Source organism: Dreissena polymorpha, chromosome 1 (assembly GCF_020536995.1).
Source record: "Dreissena polymorpha isolate Duluth1 chromosome 1, UMN_Dpol_1.0, whole genome shotgun sequence".
Taxonomy (NCBI): domain Eukaryota; kingdom Metazoa; phylum Mollusca; class Bivalvia; order Myida; family Dreissenidae; genus Dreissena; species Dreissena polymorpha.
In genome coordinates this window covers 84,096,833-84,117,636 of record NC_068355.1, presented here as the reverse complement: position 1 = coordinate 84,117,636, position 20,804 = coordinate 84,096,833, and the positions used below count along the sequence as shown (strand labels likewise).

Below are 20,804 nucleotides of genomic sequence, written 5' to 3'. Positions count from 1 at the left end.
CTATTCAAGAGAATGATAAATAATTACTTTGATATACATAGAGACATGCATTTAAAGCTTGTAGTATGCTAAGTAATTTTTTTCACCCAAATCTCAGAACTTTACTTGTAAAATGTTGAGCCTCGCCCTGAGAAATCCGACTTTGCTGCATTCGTGTATAAAGTGTAGTCCTAGATTGGCCTGCGCTGTATTCCCATCTTTACCCATTTATTCCTAGTGGACTCTCCAATCCTTCTAAATTGGATCAAGTTAGTTCCAAAATAAGGGATGTCTAGTATATTCATTTCTATATTTAGAATATTCCTTACACAAGTTCCTTTAAGCAAACAGCGCAGACCCTGATGAGACGCCGCATCATGCGGCGTCTCATCTGGGTCTACGCTGTTTGCCAAGGCCTTTTTTCTAGACGCTATGCATAAATGGGTTAATCAGGGACGACACTTAGCCTTAACTGGGTTGTCGTTTAGAAGAGACATCGAGTAAACGAAAATTAAAATGAAAGCGGAGAGTGTCGTTACTGATAAAGCGATGCGGACTGCACATGCATTAGGCCCAGTTTTCTCAGAGTGCGGTCCTAATAAAAAAAACGATAAGAGCATTACAATTCACACAAAATGAAACAAAGCTTTCATAACACGATACATATGGTAGATCTAAATATAAAAATAAGAAACAACACAAACAAAACTCTTTTCTCATCAATGATACATGTATTTCCATCGAATTTTATAACAATTTTAGGAACAATATATACCAATCTGACAACGATTAAAGCTTTATTTGGGAAATGAGAAGAACAATAAATAAACTTAATCAAATAGCACAATAATTTCTTTCTTTTCCCGCAAACATTCAAGAGACAAAACACTATTACAGTCTCACATACAGCAGACCACAATATATCACTTGGCAAAAACTGAACAACTTCGGATTTCTTTGGATATCTTCGGGGCATTTCGTCCTTGAACAACGACAATGATAAACAAATTGTCTTATAACTTCCGACTTCCAACTGATGTCAGTCTAATCTTGCTTTCTCGAGTCTTTCTTATGCTCACTTATTTTATAATTGACGTCTTACATTGTGTACGGCATCTAAAAGCCCCCAATGATGTCATTTCCACTGTTGAGGGAGAATCGCAACATCCGAGCAAGCGGACAAAAGCATTATGTTTATACCGATGCGTCATCATCAGTCCCATTAAAATATCGACGCATAATATCAGCCCCAAACTTCTGACGTCATCTCCGGTCGACCAGGAAACGTCATAAGCGAGGAAGCGGCAGAAAACGGCGGTGCAGATGAGAATGGCGGTCCCATGGGTCTGCCGGGCCCACCGGACATGTACTGGTCCTCGGGGTGCATGTTGTGCAAGGAGTCGGGCGAGGAAGAGGGCGGAAGAAGGTCGCCGTGCATATAGTGGCCTTCACCCACTAAACTGACTGTAAAAGAAAACATATATAATTTTCTTTGTTTGAGTGAACGAATCAAAAGAAAATTGATTTCCCTTTACATAACGTATAGTCCGATAGGTGGCGTTGTAGAAGGGATTAAGCAGAAGTAAATTGATTGAAAATCATTCAGCTTTGGACGGTCGACAAGACCGGTTTGAAGTATGGATTGGAAAAATGTATGATTGTTTGTTTTCATACAATGATTTTATACATGCATGTCTTATTCAGAGTTTTAAGTATTAAATGCATTTATAGTGAGTGTGATATATACATAAGTGATAAATGTTGCGTATATACTTTATGTGGGTACATGTACATCAATTTCACCAAGTGCTAAATACAAATAACAATTTGAATTGTTTGAATTGAAAAGTGTGTTTGTTATTATTATCATACTAGGAGAGGGTTTATGGGAAGAGACGAATTTGTAGAATACGTTTTTCAGACAAATAGAGCATTTAAGTGGGGAAATAATAAATACTTTATTTAATATTATTTATATACTTTTGGCGGGAATATTGGGGTGTTGTCAAAGAAACGGACAAATACTTTTTTCGCTATGATGAAAATAAATATGAGTGTTGCAAATGTTACCGGTATAAGCTTAGCACAAAACAAACATTCACGTATCTATTACTTTATTGGCATGAACTAATTGTATACAAAGTGGTATAACCAGTTACAATGCAAGGACACGTTTTAAAGTGGTAGATTTCGGGCGTTAGCAAATGCTTAGTACGATCATATCCGTAATACACTTAAACTAGTATAAGCATCTATTTCCCATTTAAACATTTGCAGAAGCAACATTAATACATATCATTACGCACACATACCAAATTATATTTATATGAAACGCAGCGCTCCAAAGAGTCAACGAAATTCTGACAGAATTCATCTTCGAATGCTTACGTTGGTTTATTCCTTTTGAATGTGCTTAGAAGAAACAAATTAGCCTGATCTATGGCGGACCATAAATTTTATAACTGAACAAATGTAATTCATAACGTCAAGCGGAAACATTCTAAAATATTATAAAGGCTGGCGAGGCCTATAATGTATGATTCCACACTTGATTATAGTCTTCCGTGTTCTAGAGATTATCCACTAATGTCCATTAAGATGCTATATAAACGTTGCATCAAAGGCATTATATGCAGAGGCATAGGAGGCATGCAGACATTTGCACAAAACGCCCCTGTAAATAGGTCTTAAAATGTATGTCGGTTTTTCGCCAATGTCTAGGACGATTTATAGCGGGTTTTATGCATGGCTCAGTACAAGAACCAAGTATACGGATAGGAAGGGAAGGCTGCTTTAAATCAAGACTTCACAGTCATACATTTTACAAACTAAGTTTGTTTTATTAGCTTAGGCACATTTATGCATATTAGTAATATACAATAATGGCTAGAATATTGCGTTACAATTTATACTAGGTAAAGGTACAACAAGGTATTTTTGTAGATACCGTTAGTTATAACCAAACATTATCTTTCTTCGTCTCATTAGTACTAGTTGTTTGCTTTAACTTTCAATTTTGCTTGTTCGTTCATTAAGGTTGGCATTTACTAAATGACCGTACGTTTACGTCCGACACGCACTTTCCACAACGCCTCTATTTTTCATTTGAATTATAAACATGTGTTGTTCAACGTTATGCATCAACTCTTTGTTCAGGCTCGACTTTGAGTTAGTACTGAAACATATTTTAAAGGAGAAAAAAGAGTGTTTCTACAACGTCTCTTGCTCCAAATGCATGTGCTGTTGGCACTACAGACTGACACTGTTCACTGTTTTAGCGCCAAATGTTGTAATGTCTATACAAAATTACTAATAATATATCATTTATTCAAATACAAGTAAAAACAGGTTTGGATTCGATGAAAGATAATTCAATGGCTGATTTCGACTTCAGCCGATATATAATTCGAAACATAATGTTCGATGCAAGATTAACATATTTGAATAAATGTGTCTTGTTCTCTGAAAATTGCTGTCCGCACAGGCTAATCAGGGACGACACTTTCCGCTTAAACGGTATTTTTCGTTTAAGGAAGTCCCTTTTATCCGAAAATCTAGTTTAAGCGGAAAGTGTCGTCCCTGATAAGCCTGTGCGGACGGCACAGGCTAATCTGGGACGAGACTTTACGCACAGGCAGTATGCCCAGTTTACTCAAAACAAGACACAAATATGCGTATAACGATTTTGCGAATCTTACCCCTCGCGTTCATCATGCCAGGATCCATACCCGGAGGTGTTCTCCGGGGGTTGGGGACCATGTAGCCAATGCCCACGGGTCCCATATCAGGCCCCTGGCCCTGTCCGTGGTAGAAGTTAGCATAGGGAGGGAAGTTGCCGTACATTTCCGGGTCCCCGTCTGGCAATAAACATGGACACTTTAAGTATTAGTGCCTTATATGTATTCAAATTGAGTTATTTTTGCAACTGTTAACCATGCATTCTAAAAGAATGCGGATGCATTACATTGTTGTTGCTTTATGCCCGTTTATATACATTCAATATAAATGCTAGTGATATTTAAGGTTTACAAATCGTTTAATGAATAAACGGTTAAGAACACATTTACCAAAAACACTATTCGTCATTAATTATACCATTTACGAAATATACACTTTAATGACTCCCCATTTACAAAAATAGAATCTGTGTTTTCGAAGGCATGTTCCTGGACGCGGTCTTTTACTAAACTATTCCGATCAAAGCGTTCTGATTTTTATTAATCATGTTTTTTATAATCCATGTCGCCAGGAAAAACATTAACTCAGCAGTCATAAACTTTTAATGAAGAATAACCGACGGATGTTTGTTAGAAATATAAAGTAATCTTGTACAAAACGGTTTTAAATGGCAAAAATACAAATATTAATATCAAAATAAAAGACTTTCAAAACGCCTAAAGTGGGTGTATGGACAAATCTAAAGAAAAGAAGTCAATAAATTCTAACGCGTTCACTCCCACCCAGGAAAAGATATAGCCATCCGTTCACACTTAACTACAATGAGCGAGACCGAATTTCATTTTTACGACATTACCAACAACCATATTCAGTTCGTACTTTGGTTTTCCCGCTGGGTAGTGAAACCATTACCCAGTAGGGTACCAGTCAATCACCAAAATCACGCCTGGTCCAAACGACAATTTTGTAAGTTTCAAACGAAGCACACCTATGTTTAAGGCTTAAAAAGACATAAAACCACAACCCGTAATTTCAGCATTTGCATTTTGCTCAGTTCGCTTTTAATTTAGATCTTTTTATGCGACAAACTATGGTCTTTACTCAACAGGGTTCTTTAACAGTATGGTCCCACCTGTCCACTGTAAATATAGACCACATCAACAAGCATTACGTTTACAGGTAGTGTACCTTATAGTTTGACCAAAGTAAGGTTATTTCATACTAAAACAAAATATGGTATTTAAATTCTCCGCACCTAAAGGCCAAGCGTTTCACACATTATCCATATATCTAACATAATATGAAAGAGTTGGGTATTGGCCTTAAATGAAGAAATTATCCATATATATAAAAGAAACCTCATTCAAGGTTTCTTTTTAAGATAATGACATGACGCAATACGTCTTACCATTGTAGTATCCGAAGCCAGGGCCCATCATTTCCGACTCGTCGATGTCTCCCCGGAGCGCTCGTCGTCGCGGTCCCCGGAAAAAGTGTCGTCTGGCTCCCAGCGCGCTCAGCTGCTTCATTCGGCGCTCCTTGGACCGTCTGTTTTGGAACCAAACCTGAAATTAACAACTAAATCACATTACCAATATATTAACACCAGGTTTGGAATCTCCACAAACAAGTTAACCGAACTAAAAAGACTTTATCGAGGTAAGTATTAAATGATGTAATATTAGTACAACCGCGAATGAAAACAAACGATTTTTATGTATTCATATATTTATTAAGCGGACCGTTTAGCTCAATTGGTATTGCATGGGTTTAATACCCGGCCTGCTAATATAATGTGTGCGGTTTTGGTGGGAATGGAAAACAGATCCTTTCTACGTCATTCTGTCCCTACCTCTGATTCTATTGAGTCGCGTTTTGAGAAAACTGGGCATAATGCATGTGCGTAAAGTGTCGTCCAAGATTAGCATGTGCAGTCCGCACAGGCTAATCAGGGACGTCACTTTCCGTTTTTATGGCACTTTTCGTTAAAATGAAGTCTCTTTCTTCTTAGCAAAAAGACAATTTGGGCGTAGAGTGTCGTCCCTGATTAGCCTGTGCGGACTGCACAGACTAATCTGGGTCGTGACTTTACGCACATGCTTTATGCCAAGTTTTCTCAGAACGCGACATATTAGGTCAGTTGTAGGTTGTTTTCATAATAATGTGTACTTAGAACTAGTAAACAAGCTTATCGAGAGTGTGAGTGAATTAATTGACCGAAATGCTACGACTGAAATGAAGCTGAACACGGCGAAAATTCATTTAATCAAAACACAAATATAGGTCAACTAATTTTGAAATTAAATTCAATATTTTGAATTGTGGTGATAGATTTTGGGAATAAACAAAACTTAAACTCCAAAACATTTCAATAGACTATATACATTTATACAAGTAGAACATTTTCGATTTTGTATAATTACATATTTGTAATGTTTCGACTCCAAAAGATAACCGCTTTTCTAGATATCTAACTCCTTACCAAATATGTCCCGTCAGTGAATCGCAATCTTATTGGAAACACTGGCGTTCAATTGAAAGTGACAATTTTCATTTTAGCTTGAAACAAAGACCAATCTTAAAATCATCTTCGCAACCTGCGTGTGTGCGCCGATAAAGACCTGGGGTTAACTTTCCGGGAAAATAACTACCCTTACATCTGTTCAATGATTTCGAAACGAGCAATAAAGATTTTGCCGACACATGGTGGCGTTAGTCAGCCTGAACAATGAGTGACCAGCGAATGGCCACTGTCCAGTGGTGGCCAAAGACTGGACAATACCTAGCAGCGACAGGCGGGTTAGGTTAGATAGAAATTCTACAGAAGGTTAAGAATGTGAGTTTAAATATATGTGTCTTGTTCTGAGAAAACTGGGCATACTGTATGTGCGTAAAGTGTCGTCCCAGATTAGCCTGTGCAGTCCGCACAGGCTAATCAGGGACGACACTTTCCGCTTTAACGAGATTTTCGGTAAAAATGGACTTTCTTTAAACAAAAAAATACCATTAAAGCGGAAAGTGTCGTCCCTGATTAGCCTGTGCGGTAATATCAAAATAATTCCCCAAACGTCAACCGTTTACAACGACACCAGCCAATTCCAAAATTATTTTAAAAACATAATAAAATATGAATTTATACCCAAATGTGACTATGTGGTGTGTGCATTTGTGTAAATAATGCTATTTTATAAATTATATGATAATTTCAAGCCTTCCATTTTTTTGCATTTTGCACAAGTGACATAATAATTTCAGATGGTATTGAAATGTCGCGGGCGATGTGAAAACCATCGATGGCTATTTTCCACTAATTTCCACTTCAGTGACAACTACGCGTCAAGTCTGTTAGTAAAGCTCCGCCCCCAGCGTCGTAACCGATGATTACCTTATTAAAGTCACCGGCCCCCAGCCACGGTAATCACCGGACATTATCGTGTAAAGACCGTCACTTTGATGCTTTAATAAGTATGTACAGGCTTTTAAACACCTGCATCGAGTAAAATTACCGTATATAAGGGATCGCAAATATGTTGCACGAGGCATTTTGCAGTTCTGGCTGTGCCAGGATAAAACCCATCGCCATGCGTAGGCACGAGGGTCACGTGACTAAATAATAATGCGGGTGGAACTTAGTTACGCATAATGCGCATATGATTTCTAGTAATGATTGCACGTAATGAATATCAATAACATAGCTTTATTGGAAAATGAAACGATTCGATGATTTGCTAAAATAATTTTAAGCAAAATGTAATATCTGACAACCAAATTCGTATTGAAGATATGATCAACAACGTTCGGTCGTTGTTCTGTTTGTAATACAATACGTTCAGACGACGTACACTAGAATAACGTTCCAAGGGCAGTTGCTCGTTCCAGACAATTTGATAGCATGTTAAGCATGGAGTCAAATATTAACAAAATGCGTACTTTCTTGAAAACAGACATTTGTTATTTAATTGCATGCATCTGTGTAAGTACTTGACACGCGCGGTAAGCATAGATGCTGGTGCAAGTTACTCCAAGTTGTACTAGAGCAGGGCAAGGCGCCAAGACGCTCGACCCAGGGTCGCCCCATAACGCCGAGTCTAGGAGGCGCGAGTTACGCGAACATTTGCTAAAGCCATCTCAGCCACGGGACTCTAGGTTCCGGTTTCAGACCGTTGATGCGTCCTTGGGTTGCGAAATTCCATGAAAGACTTCTCCGCATAGGGTACGATTTTTAACAAACTATCGCCTTTCGCCATGCCTTTGATCGCGCTTACTGAAGCATCAGCGTTACCTACATGCTTTTTGTTATCTTTTTCTATGAATCCCACGGAAGCTATCAAGCATTTTGGTTACCGCGGGGAGATCAGTGCAGAATAGGTGTTTTTCATGTTATGTTACATAGAGCGTCTACTCGAGCGAGACAGTGGATCCCATAATGAGGTTTACAGACGGCTGTTGTGATATAAGAATAAAGCCAAAATACCATCATCGCGCTGACGTTTAAAGGACATGATATCGAAGTGGGCATGTTTTCTTTGAAAACATTCATTATCACACTCAATGAAAAACTGTCAGGAACAAATGATAACAGACGCATAGATTTCTATCATGATGATAATTCAGAGACAAGACATGTTTTTCGTAAGAAGAATTTAAGGATTGTGCTTGGTTTATTTATAGTTTGTTTACATTTTGATATCACACAAAAGTATCCGACATGTTAATATCAGATTTCAATAAAGTCAATCCAGTAAACAAAAGACACATCTAATAAAAAAGAACACTGATAAAATATATAACTAGTTGAAAGTTACGTTTAATAATATCCCACTGGGCGTAGTCATTTGTTAAGCTACGTATTAATTTGCATTTTCCTACGCGCCTTAAATAGCTTGCATACACTCAGGCCTTTGATGTAGAAAAGCGAAGTTTATTAAAATCACCAAATCAATGTTTGATATGCGTATTCGGCTTGACAGAAATTAAATGAATTATTGCGCTCTAAATGATATCTCTAGTACCATCATTAAATGTAATTTTTGATATAGGGAGAAGCATTTGTTAACATATGTTACCGGCACAGCGATTAATCATTCTAACCGAACACGATGTCACGTGACGATAACGCATTTAAATGTCTACTACCACCCGTGATCTTAGCTTTCACATTAAAATCACTGTGTTTTTATTCCCACACATAGAATGGTATGACTTTTTAAATAAAATGAGTAGCCAAAATGAAGCCGCGAGAGAAAAATATGGACAAAAGCTGTGAAAAAAAACAGGCAAGAAAAATGTTTTGCTTGACTTATCCCAAGATATTTTCTGTATAAAGAAACGCGTCAAAGTTGATTTTCAACAGTCTATTGAATAAACATAAAAGGCAAATAACATCATCTTAACGCTGGAAAGATGGACTTAATATTTGCCTCGTTTGCGCGAGGCTGATTTACCTCCGTTTTTGCCAATTTGCACAATCTTCATGTGCTCTAACCATCCATTTGTAAACGACCTGATTTCGTGTTGATTTTGTGGGCAGTTTATTTATATATGATGAAAACGCCGAATGTATGTTATGATTGCATAACTTCTGTTATTCTTCTTTGTTAACCCGTATAATTACATACTTAAAAGAGTGACGTCACAAGGATATGTTTTCCTTTCATGTGTAGAAATCTGGAGATGTTATTAAAGTATTGAATGCTGAACAATTGTGCACAAATCGAACATAAGCACACAGTTGGGGCATCAATTAATCCTTAATATTTAATAATAAAAATCAAATTTATCATATACTTTCTGAACGCAAAATCAAATTTATTGCTTAATTATAAAATAGGTTCAGCTTCGGTGAATAGATAAAATATGTCATTTTAGACTGTTGCCATAGATCTGCACAGATCACGGGGTTCAATTTGGGTAGTACATTCAGTTTAAGTGTGTGTTGTTTTTACGAAAGGTATAAATAAAAGATAAAAAAGCTCAGCAAAGCAAATACCATTTAAATGCAAAGCCTACTCTAACCGGACCGCTGTATTTTCTCATTAAGCTAATGCTTATTTTATTACATCCACAAGTGCAGGAAAACAAGCCCGTACACATGTTATAACATTAAGACGTTTCCCGACAGTCTTTTGAAACATTTTATGTGGCTAGCTTGTTTATCCACTCCATTAAAACTGAATAAAAAGAGATGCTCCAGAAATGTGTCTATTTCATATTAAAACCTACCCCATGTAGTTTTTAAGGTATAAAAACTGACAATATTTCTTAATCAAATTGAATGCAAGCGTATGTCCGTAATTCGGTCTGAATTTGTTTATCGTTGAGTAGTTCACAAACGAAGTTATCCAAGCTGATGACGCGCGCAACCATCTGAAAATTTTTATGAAGTCGACAAGAAAGGACTGACAGACAAGCCGACTGTTGAAACAGTGTCAATGGTGCAACAGTTGTTGCTCGCTGCTTTAGGTTGACACTAAAACCGTCAGAGCTTTGATGTTGGGTGCGAGCTGCTATGATTCCTGATAAAAATATATTCAATTGGTGTTTTGTGAAGTACATGTAGTTTTTATGGATTAAAACGTGTGATGTTGTGTGACTCTCCTGTCATAAGCATGTATAGGTGTTTGATAGAGGTAGGATTCTTTGACAATGCACATTGACCTTTTCTGTGGAAACACATTTAGCTAGAGTAAAACTATTCAAATAAATACTAAAAATGTGCGCAACGGTTGTCTCTTTGTCACTGTAAAGCTAATAAAAAGCATAGACGGTTATATGATATCTGATTTATGCTTGATATTTGTTAACACAATGCTTCATACTCGTTTATGTATCTTAGAAAATCGAAACATCAACTATTATACGCGCTTACTATATGTAAATATTATACGTGGTAATTATTTTGTAATAATATATTTTTTTCTATATCTGGGCACTTAATCACAACATCCTCTCTCACCTGAATTACACGCATGTTCAGTCCGGTCTCGGACGCAAGCTGTTCCCGGATGTGACGCGTCGGCTTCGGTGTCGCGTTGAACGCCGCCTTGAGAACCTCTAACTGCTTGGCCTTGATTGTTGTTCGCGGCCCCCGTCGCTTACTTCCGGGACCCGAGTGGCTTCCGTTTGCTTCGTTCCCATCGGCGTCTTCGTTGGCGTCCCCACAAGATATATTGTCATTGATGTCGACGCTCTCGTCGCTGCCTGGACCGGATGTTGTACTGCAGTTCATGTTCATATCCGGGCTGTGCGGCGACTGCGGAATTTGGTCGTTTAAAGACATTAATTTATTAACACCGTTTTCCATTTTTAAAGAAACTTGGTCGCTGAGTAAATTATTTTCTAATTTTATCGGTGAAGATAGTTTTGAATTGTTACTTTCATCTATGTTGTTTTCTGATTTCACTGCACTATCATTGTGGTTGATCTCACCGATGCCATTGTTTTTAATTAGAAACTTGTCGTCCGCGAACACATCTTTATCTCCATCATGACTTTCCATTGTGCTGTCGAAGTCCATAGAGTCTTCTTCGTCGGAACCTGAAAAATATTCCGGAAATGCACTAATGGTTACAATACAAACAGGTTATATTTAAATACAATAACTTATAACACTTTGCTGAAACTATTTCACAAGTATAGACGAAGCCACAACTTTGACAGCACGCGCTTAATAACTGCCATGATGAAATATATTAATCATATTTATACTAATATTTTATTGTATACGGATGAATACATTTTACATTTATTATTAATGCGCATACAAGGCTGCTTTAGTCGCCAAGATGTGTAAACATTAAGACATAAGAAACCTGAATGTCAGTAACAGTTATTTTGCTCCCTTCTTCCAGTTACCAGTACGTCAAATATTAACACGCGTATTGTGAAGCACAATATACGCTAGTAATGATTGCTCTAATTGGCTTTGTTATTGCCATTCAATGTTCAATAATAATTACACACTATTTGTATGTCATTGGTCCTTTGTTTCTTGACAGTTACTTAGTCTTATACAATTACTACTAGTAATACTGCAATTGAATTTGATCATAGAACCCGAGGTCATAACCATAGATATTACTTGCAATTATACCTCGATTAAGATGCCATCATGCAGAAAACGGTACAATATAGAATAGACGTATATAAATATAAATATATAAATATTTTAATATATATTTCGTCCAACTGTTACTATTTCCACCCTGCTCTAAACATTTCTGATAAAGGAAAACACATACAAAACACATAAATTATGTGAATACAAACACTGGAAATCCCCATGCACCACTACGAGGGTTGTTTTGACATAATTGTGGCGCATTATAGAAAAACAAAAGTACTATAATGAATGGCTGCATGTAAGACGAACGAACTGTTCACATAAGTTCGTCTGCCAGAGAAGTATCAACTAATAAATCACGAAGAATATGTTTTCAAAGTGTCGCAAATCCAATATATCACCCCAATTAAAGTCGAAGAAACATTCTTTGCAAACAGTGCTTGGATCTACAAAAACATACATTGTAGCTTATGGCACATTGTTGACGTTTTTGCCTTCCGTTGTTTCTTTCCGCCCATAAAACAACCGTTGGGTTGCGATGTAAGCGTATAACCAGTCTGCTAATGCAAAACAGTAACTCGTCCAACAAATGTGCTTCACGGTCAAATGGTGGCAGCCATGACAAAAATGCAACAACAAATGGCAACAACTTGGCATCGGGACCCATGAGCGCGGTTGGCGGGCTATTGCGATTTTAGTGGCGTGTATACGATGGCTGCAGGTACATTTTACTACCGCGATGGCAGACTTTACAAGACATTATTGTATCATGCGATGGTCTACATCATGTTAACAGCCTCTTTATAGCTGACGCTGTTTGCTCCTTCTTGCTTTACTGTGCCGTACACACATTTAATGACAAAAACAATTTTCGCTGAGAAGCGTTCATGACCGCCCGGCGTTCTAGGGGCATCTATACCATTGTTGAGTGTTCCGGAATACGCTTGCGTCTCCACCATCATATCGCTTCCACTGCAAAACATGCACTGTACGGCCATTTGTCTGACGTTCTTGTTATATTTGTTTCAAAAGTTAACTTCTTCAATACGTTAAAAGCTGCTTCGTAGATAACGTGCTATTTGTTCGCAGTAACTACTGAAAGTATATTGCGTGGTGTTGAGTGTCTTCACTGCTGCTGCTGCAACTGCTACTTCTTAGAATGTACTGCGTCGATACAACCAGACATCGCACGCCATTTTGCAAGCTTTGAAACATCGAACAAAATAGCTAGTTACAGCAAACCCCAACGAACCATATTCCATGGCATTAAAGCAATTATATACAATCTTACCTATATTGTTTAGAAGAGATATAATGGGGATACATACAAAACTAGCATTCACATTCGTAAGACGTGTAACAGAAAATAAAACGATTTTTTTATACTATTTCAAAACGTTTCCTTTGGACCGGTTAAAAGTCATAAATGAACAAAAGAAATAACACACACGATTTTGTGCAGATTTGTTAACGACATATATTTGGTTCTGCAAAAGATATGAACACACGTGCAAGTGTAAAATGAATCGTTATGAACTTCATTGTAGTAAACAGCATACATGTGATTTATGTAAGATCGTTTTTTTAATTACTCGTTTATATTCATGTATGGGTGTAAGATTGAGAAAGATATTGACAAAAAATTTTTATATGTTAGCTTAAACATCAGTGTATGTTTAACTTAATTATATAAGTCTCAAAACATGAATTCGTTTTATCAATTACGACAATCGAGGAATACTGAGAGATACACGTGATATTCTAGTTCGATTTGAAATATGTGGATGTTAGCCTACAAAATGTGCGTCTGGTTGGCGCCTTAAAAGAAAACACAAGAAGAAAGTTGTTTTTATTTTGTCAGCAGCGTTGATGATCCATATGAAGTAATTTCAACACGCTGGCTAAGTAAACATACGTCCGGGTCGTTAACGCGTGTTTTGATGATGTCGACGGCAATGACAAATGCATATGCGATACATTTTATTCATAGCGTAAAATGCATTTTTCAAGCCCCACTTTTTATCATCAGCATTTAAACATGAATACATCAACGCACGGCTTTAAAGAGGTTTGAAAAAGTTAAAGCACTATTTATATTTATTTAACGAAAAAAAAATCAGTCACTTCTACATGTAACTGAATTATGTGAATACAGTCCAACCTGACTTAGCGGTCTTATGAGAACAGCGGTCATCTGCTTACAGCAGTCAGTCTTGATTTGAGGTGTAAGGCTTTAAAGGGACTGTCAACCACGAATGACGAAAAAAGAAAAGTTCTAAAATACCGTATTTTTTTACAATGATTAGTTTATATTGATTAAAATATCACGACTGGTATATTACATTACTTGTAAAAAGTTCATATTTTCAGTATATTTGGTAATAAAATTTTACGATGTGAAATCGAAAGTACATCGCGAAAATAGGTGATATAACGATATACACACTATAAATAACGCAAGTAGATTGGTCATTTTATATATAAGATATATACAATTCACAACGCATACACAATTTGCATTTCTGCGTTTTACCACGTGACGATGATGATCAATCTACTGGCGTTATTTATAGTTAACTGGTAGTTACCTGGTAGACATACCCAGTAAAATTTATTACCAAATATACTGAAAATATGAAAACCTAACAATCTTTTTCAAGTAATGTAATATACCAGACGTGATATTTTAATCAATATAAACTAATAATTGTAAAAAGTACGGTATTTTACAACTTTTCTTTTCTTCGTCGTCGTGGTTGACAGTCCCTTTAATTTAGCCCACTTTAAATGGTACATTAGTAATTTAAATTTCTTTGAATGTTGTCACTGCCAGAGAAACGGTATTGTCTTAATCCTGCACTAATATATTTTTAACAGACGCTATTTAAAGGAAAAATCATGCCAACGTGGCAACGGAAATCCAGAACCATTGATTTTGCACCATTCAAATCGTCCGGTATTAAACTAGCTGCGGTCCCGCAAGCCAAGTTATCCGGCGGTCTTAAAGCGGACTATTTTCTGAGGAATTAATTCGCATAAAAATCTCCGGCGATCTCGAAAGAATGAACAACAACTGACACAATCTACGTAAATAAAATCTGAACATGGCTGTAATAGCTCTCTGCAAAATCTGGGAAAACTCATTTGCATTTGATTTGCATATTCCTACGCGTCGTTGCAAAGTTTTACAAGATTTTGTATTCATGCGACAGAAGGAAGATTATTCGTAAGCTCCATTGTTTTCAACTTTGACCTCTTTTCGCGTTTGTCATATCTTCTCGAACGATACATTTATTCTCTTTCGCTCTCTCTGTCTCTGCCAGTTGCAGGGTTTACAAATAATTGTTGTTGGTAAATCTGAGTAAAAGGTGTGCAATAAATGCGAGTCTAGCTGCCTTGCCATAGAAGTGATTTATCTAGAATTTACATGTATTGATTATTACATTGAAATAACAATATAAAGTGCTACGTTTTTTTATTAAAATATACATGCCGCTATAGTGAGCTTTTTTATTGAACCACGCGCTCATTTACAAAAGATGTTCCAGACCAACCTTTAGATTTTGAATTTTATTAACGGTAATTTGCCTTAAAAACCCTCTTCTTTGTTTTATTAACAAGAAAAAATTAATTTTGAAATAATGAAATAAATTGTCAAACTATTGTATCTTGAATCACAGCTTTGAGTTGAAAAAATGCACGAAAAGCCGTGTATTACATCGACATTAAAAAAAATCGCGGAGAAAGGAAACCTCAGTGGCACCCAACCTAAACGGTGCCCAAATATTCAAGACGCTTCCTACACGACTGTGTTTCCTTTATCACAACTATATCAGGGAAAGCTTCGGCAACATATTACTTTCAAACAAAAAATGACCACATTTGTTACATAAAGGTGTCATCTTTGACCACGGGATTTCGTTATTTTTAACAACTGGGTGATTTTCCATGCTTACTGCATGCCATCACGTTTTGATCGCCGGATGAGTCGAATGTATAATGATTCCACTGTGGCAAAAATTTGAATTTCTAAACAGTTCTCCTTTTTCAGGTTGTCAAAAACTATCCGCGGGGAATTTTGATGTGTTTACGGTTGTCGTAAAACGGTTTCGATGTGCGATTGACACGAGAAGTAACGCGAACTGCGAGATCTTGGTCCAGGGAGACTAAACATGATATAACATTTATTGCAAACAAATGACGGTAATCGGAAAGATAAAAAGCGAACAAAGACAAACATTTCATCACCAATGGCGGCGAAGGCGGTTAATTCACAACGCGTTCCAACTTAAACAATTAATGTAAATGTAAATGACAATGTCTTTGTTTAGATGACATTAAATGTAGACTATGCTGTTTTGTGAAATTCAAGACGATTCTACCGCGCAACTCCATTCTTTGCAAGTTATACACGCCAGTGATCAGTAAACACCGAAGACGATTTCAAAAAACACTTTACGAGATATGAAAATAATGAATGTTGGGTAGGGTTTATATCCAACGATCCTGGAAAATTCAGACACATATTTTAAACACAAAATGAATTACTTTTTATAATCTGACTTATCCAACGTAGTATATTCTAGATTTATATTTACTATATAGGCGCATTCCGTTGAATTTATCTTAAAATAAGTAAACATATATGTGTTCTATTTCTATACATGATCTTATTTATGTAGGATATACATATTCAATCATATCTACATGCTATCCTACTGCTCAAAGGATTACTTGTCTCAAGTGTACAGTGCTACATTGATCTCGTGTATGTGTTATGTTTATAAACATTATATCTGTTATATTTGCGAAGCTTTGTATGCTATAAGTATTATGAACTTTACACTATAACATGGTTGTCTTATTATTTGTTCATACGATAAGGTTTCGATATAATGTACTAACTCAATGAGTCAGTGTACAAATCTAAACGCAAAATAAGCCCAAAATATTACTATTTCATGAGTTTCTGGCGAGCCACAATTTGCACGTCAATGTTTAGAAAGCAGCACACGGCGAGAGACTACTAATTTTCCGGAACATAAATTATGGGTAAACAAGCCGATGAACAGCAACGGATGGATTGCTTCGGGACGGAACGGGACTTTTGACACATCATAAATAATGTGTTTATTTAGAGTCAACACGGATGCGGTCAATGAAATGTACATACAGTGTCACTTCCAGGAATACCAACTCTTGTTGAGTACTAATCTAATTTCGACCAGGTGTCAGTTAAAGCATTTTGACATCCGCACTTTGAAGAACGCGCAGTGCAGTCGGGGAACGTCGGTAATCGAGTTGACCTTTACGGTATTTATGACTATCATGTTTTCGATGAAAACAACTTGTGTAAAATTAACATTGTCTGATATAATTGTTTAATATCGCTGATGATAACAATGTATCGCAATTTCAAAAGTAAGAACCATTTATTTATAGCGATTTTGTTGAATGTATCACGTAGCTTTAAGCCCGTAGCACTTGAGTTTTTTGTTACAATGCGTAATATGAATACCAATAATTCGGATATCGGATACGTCCTTAGCCGTTCGCATGTCAAGCAAATGCGATTTGAATGTTTGCTTAATATTACTATTATTGTGCTACAAAAGGTTGAGAACACGTGAAGTACACTGTGCAAACTTGGTCCCCTCTACACCATCTCGAGATAGACGAGTGTTCAATCGCCGTATTTGTTTAGCCGTGTCCTTAAATTGACAAACCTCAAAGAGGAATGCGTATCGGGCGACTATGGATTTTAGACGCCTAGTTCTGTGGAGTACTAAACGATGTGTTAATGAGCAAATGTCTTCAGCTTGTCAGTAACAAAATCAGGTTGTTGCACGTAGGTATAAAATATATCTTGATCTTATTTAATATGCGCAGTCTGGTCGCTCACGTGACAACACACCTTGCGTAACTTTATAGCGGACAACGTAGCTACTGACCAGACCGCGCGATTGCAATAGTATCGTTGTCCGCGCATGATATAAGACCCATTTTCCCACGACGCTGCTCATTTATGCATATTGTTTTCGTCATTTCTAAAACGACATTACATGAAATGTACTTACTGAAAACGAATTTATACCTAAACGAATGATGCAGAAGTCGCATACGTGGTTACAAGAAAGTACTTAACTACCTTCGCCGTTCGCCACAATCCGATGATATAACAATTTGAACGATTACTTTTTATGTATGACTTTCATTATCACAAAGAAGAGCATATTACAATCGACTTACATAATACTTGTGAACCAAATCTACAAATACGTGAAGATAAAAAAGGAATAAAAAGGACATACAAATTAAATGTATGCCTTCTGCACATGCAAAAGTGCTTTCCTTTAAGTTCGCATACGGTTATATCGATGTAAACTCAGTAAGTATGCCACTCGGTTTGTTTTTCAATCATGAAACCGCAAAACATATTTATACAAGCGGTATTTCCTACATTCTGTGTATAAAGGTAAACACGTCCCATAATGCATTTCTCTAAATGAACTTACGAGTGTTGGAGAAAAGCAGAGCCATTCAGAATTATATAAAGCTACCGGAAAGAAGGAAACTTGCCGAATTCGGCGACAATCACAGAGTGAGTCAATGAAAGACCTTTCTTTTGTGCAAATATTCTGACGAGAAAAAGAAACCTGACACCGTTTCGAGCCTCGAGGGTCCCGGTGTATTGTGCGGCTCTGAATCGAGCACAACGGAAACTGTTTACACAAGATTCGAAAATCCGATACCCATTCAGCACGGAATACTTAGGCTAAACTTGTCAAACCTTGTCAAAAATCAAAATGCTGCGATGAGATGCCACAAAAGCCCATGAATTTTAATGTTCCGCATTACAAATTTTAACTTATCCAGGACCTATAATAAGGTACAACAAGACGTGATTTGTAGTCGTTTTAAAACGTGATTACATGTCCAGAAATGGTTTTTATTTATTTATCAGTCAGTCAGTCAGTCAGTCAGTCAGTCAGTCAGTCAGTCAGTCAGTCAGTCAGTCAGTCAGTCAGTCAGTCAGTCAGTCAGTCAGTCAGTCAGTCACTATTCATTCATTCATTCATGCATTCATTATTCATTCATTTATTCAAATATTTATTCATATGTGTGTACTTGTAAGTTGTACATTTGTTGCGTGGATTCGGATACCCTCCATATATGTTTCAAAATGCTTGACATATCGAGCCATTTATGTATAAAGTTATGCTTACGTGACTACTTATTCCGATTAAAACAAATACATTTCAAGCAACCATAGTGATCCATGATCATGTTCGATAACGCATATTGAACACATCAAACGTTACAACTAATTGCTTAATACGGATTTACCGATCAGAATCTTTGGTATTTACTGGATTGCTCAAGCAACAATGGTACGGATAGTTACGTCAATAAACATGGTTGAAATTGACAAGCTGTCGGTTGAGTAGGTGCCTGCAGCTAGGGGTTGGCTCCACAAGCTGTCGGGTGAGTAGGTGCCTGCAGCTATGGGTTGGCGTCACAAGCTGTCGAGTGAGTAGGTGCCTGCAGTTAGGGGTTGGCTCCATAAGCTGTCGGGTGAGTAGGTGCCTGCAGCTATGGGTTGGCCTTCACAAGCTGTCGGGGTGAGTAGGTGCCTGCAGCTATGGTTGGCTCCACAAGCTGTCGGGTGAGTAGGTGCCTGCAGCTATGGGTTGGCTCCACAAGCTGTCGGGTGAGTAGGTGCCTGCAGCTAGGGGTGTCTCCACAAGCTGTCGGGTGAGTAGGTGCCTGCAGCTAGGGGTTGGCTCCACAGCTGTCGGGTGAGTAGGTGCCTGCAGCTAGGGGTTGGCTCCACAAGCTGTCGGGTGAGTAGGTGCCTGCAGCTATGGGTTGGCTCCACAAGCTGTCGGGTGAGTAGGTGCCTGCAGCTATGGATTGACTCCACAAGCTGTCGGTTGAGTAGGTGCCTGCAGCCAGGGGTTGCTCCACACGCTGTCGGGTGAGTAGGTGCCTGCAGGTATGGGTTGGCTCCACAAGCTGTCGGGTGAGTAGGTGCCTGCAGCTATGGGTTGGCTCACAAGCTGTCGGGTGAGTAGGTGCCTGCAGCTATGGGTTGGCTCCTTAAGCTGTCGGGTGAGTAGGTGCCTGCAGCTAGGGGTTTCCTCCACAAGCTGTCGGGTGAGTAGGTGCCTGCAGCTATGGGTTGGCTCAACAAGCTGTCGGGTGAGTAGGTGCTGCAGCTAGGGGTTGGCTCCACAAGCTGTCGGGTGAGTAGGTGCCTGCAGCTAGGGGTTGGCTCCACAAGCTGTCGGGTGAGTAGGTGCCTGCAGCTATGGGTTGGCTCCACAAGCTGTCGGGTGAGTAGGTGCCTGCAGCTAGGGGTTGGCTCCAATTGAACATATGCGGATATGATGAGTTGAAGGCGCGTGGTGTAAAACAGAAGTCGTGTTGTCATTAACAGATATGCACCATTCTAGTTTATGATCACGTAAGGTTTATGTGAACGAGTACTTTCTGTATTGCTTCATGAAATTGTAGCATTATATCATTTATATGTACTCACCTGCGGGCACAATACATGTATACATGTCAGGTGTATTATGTGACCTGTTAAACACAATAAAGACTTTTTCTGTTACATTCTGCATTTACGTTTAACACGTTTAATGATTGAAAAATGGAAACTAAAAAACGAGTGTTCATTATAATGTTTTACAAATTCTCTGGTACGATTGTTTGTTTTACCGGTAATCTTTTTTTATTTTGGCTTCGTGTGTTTGTTTACAAATGATAGTAATATGTTATTGTTGTAATATTATTGCATAAACATACGTTAAACGTATTATGTTTAATTTAAAGACTAGTAAATGATTAAACCACATATTTGACTCTTTACCAAAGTAAAATATCCTACTCATATTAACAAAAACATGATCATAGTACTCGTAATATTGTGTGTTGAAAAGCAAATCAATAAATCATTAATAACGCCCCTTACTGGTATTCGTCCTATTTTCAACATCGTCGCGTTCATATAAAATTTATATGAACTTCAGGAGTGTTCATTAACAAAGCTGGCGATGACAATTTTGAAAAATAGCAATTT

At 37.7% G+C, this 20,804-nt stretch overlaps 1 protein-coding gene across 1 annotated transcript in view; it reads right to left on the bottom strand.

The window, feature by feature from the left end:
- Nucleotides 1–696: 696 nt before the first annotated feature.
- LOC127866476 (LIM/homeobox protein Lhx1-like) overlaps nt 697–20,804 on the bottom strand; it is a 29,118-nt gene continuing 9,010 nt past the window's right edge. The window contains exons 3-6 of the mRNA XM_052407015.1: nt 10,613–11,193; nt 5,066–5,222; nt 3,678–3,836; nt 697–1,443 (exon numbers count right to left, since the gene is read on the bottom strand). Coding sequence (XP_052262975.1) covers nt 1,223–1,443; nt 3,678–3,836; nt 5,066–5,222; nt 10,613–11,193 — 1,118 coding nt within the window. The 3' untranslated portion in view covers nt 697–1,222. The remainder of the gene's footprint in view (nt 1,444–3,677; nt 3,837–5,065; nt 5,223–10,612; nt 11,194–20,804) is intronic.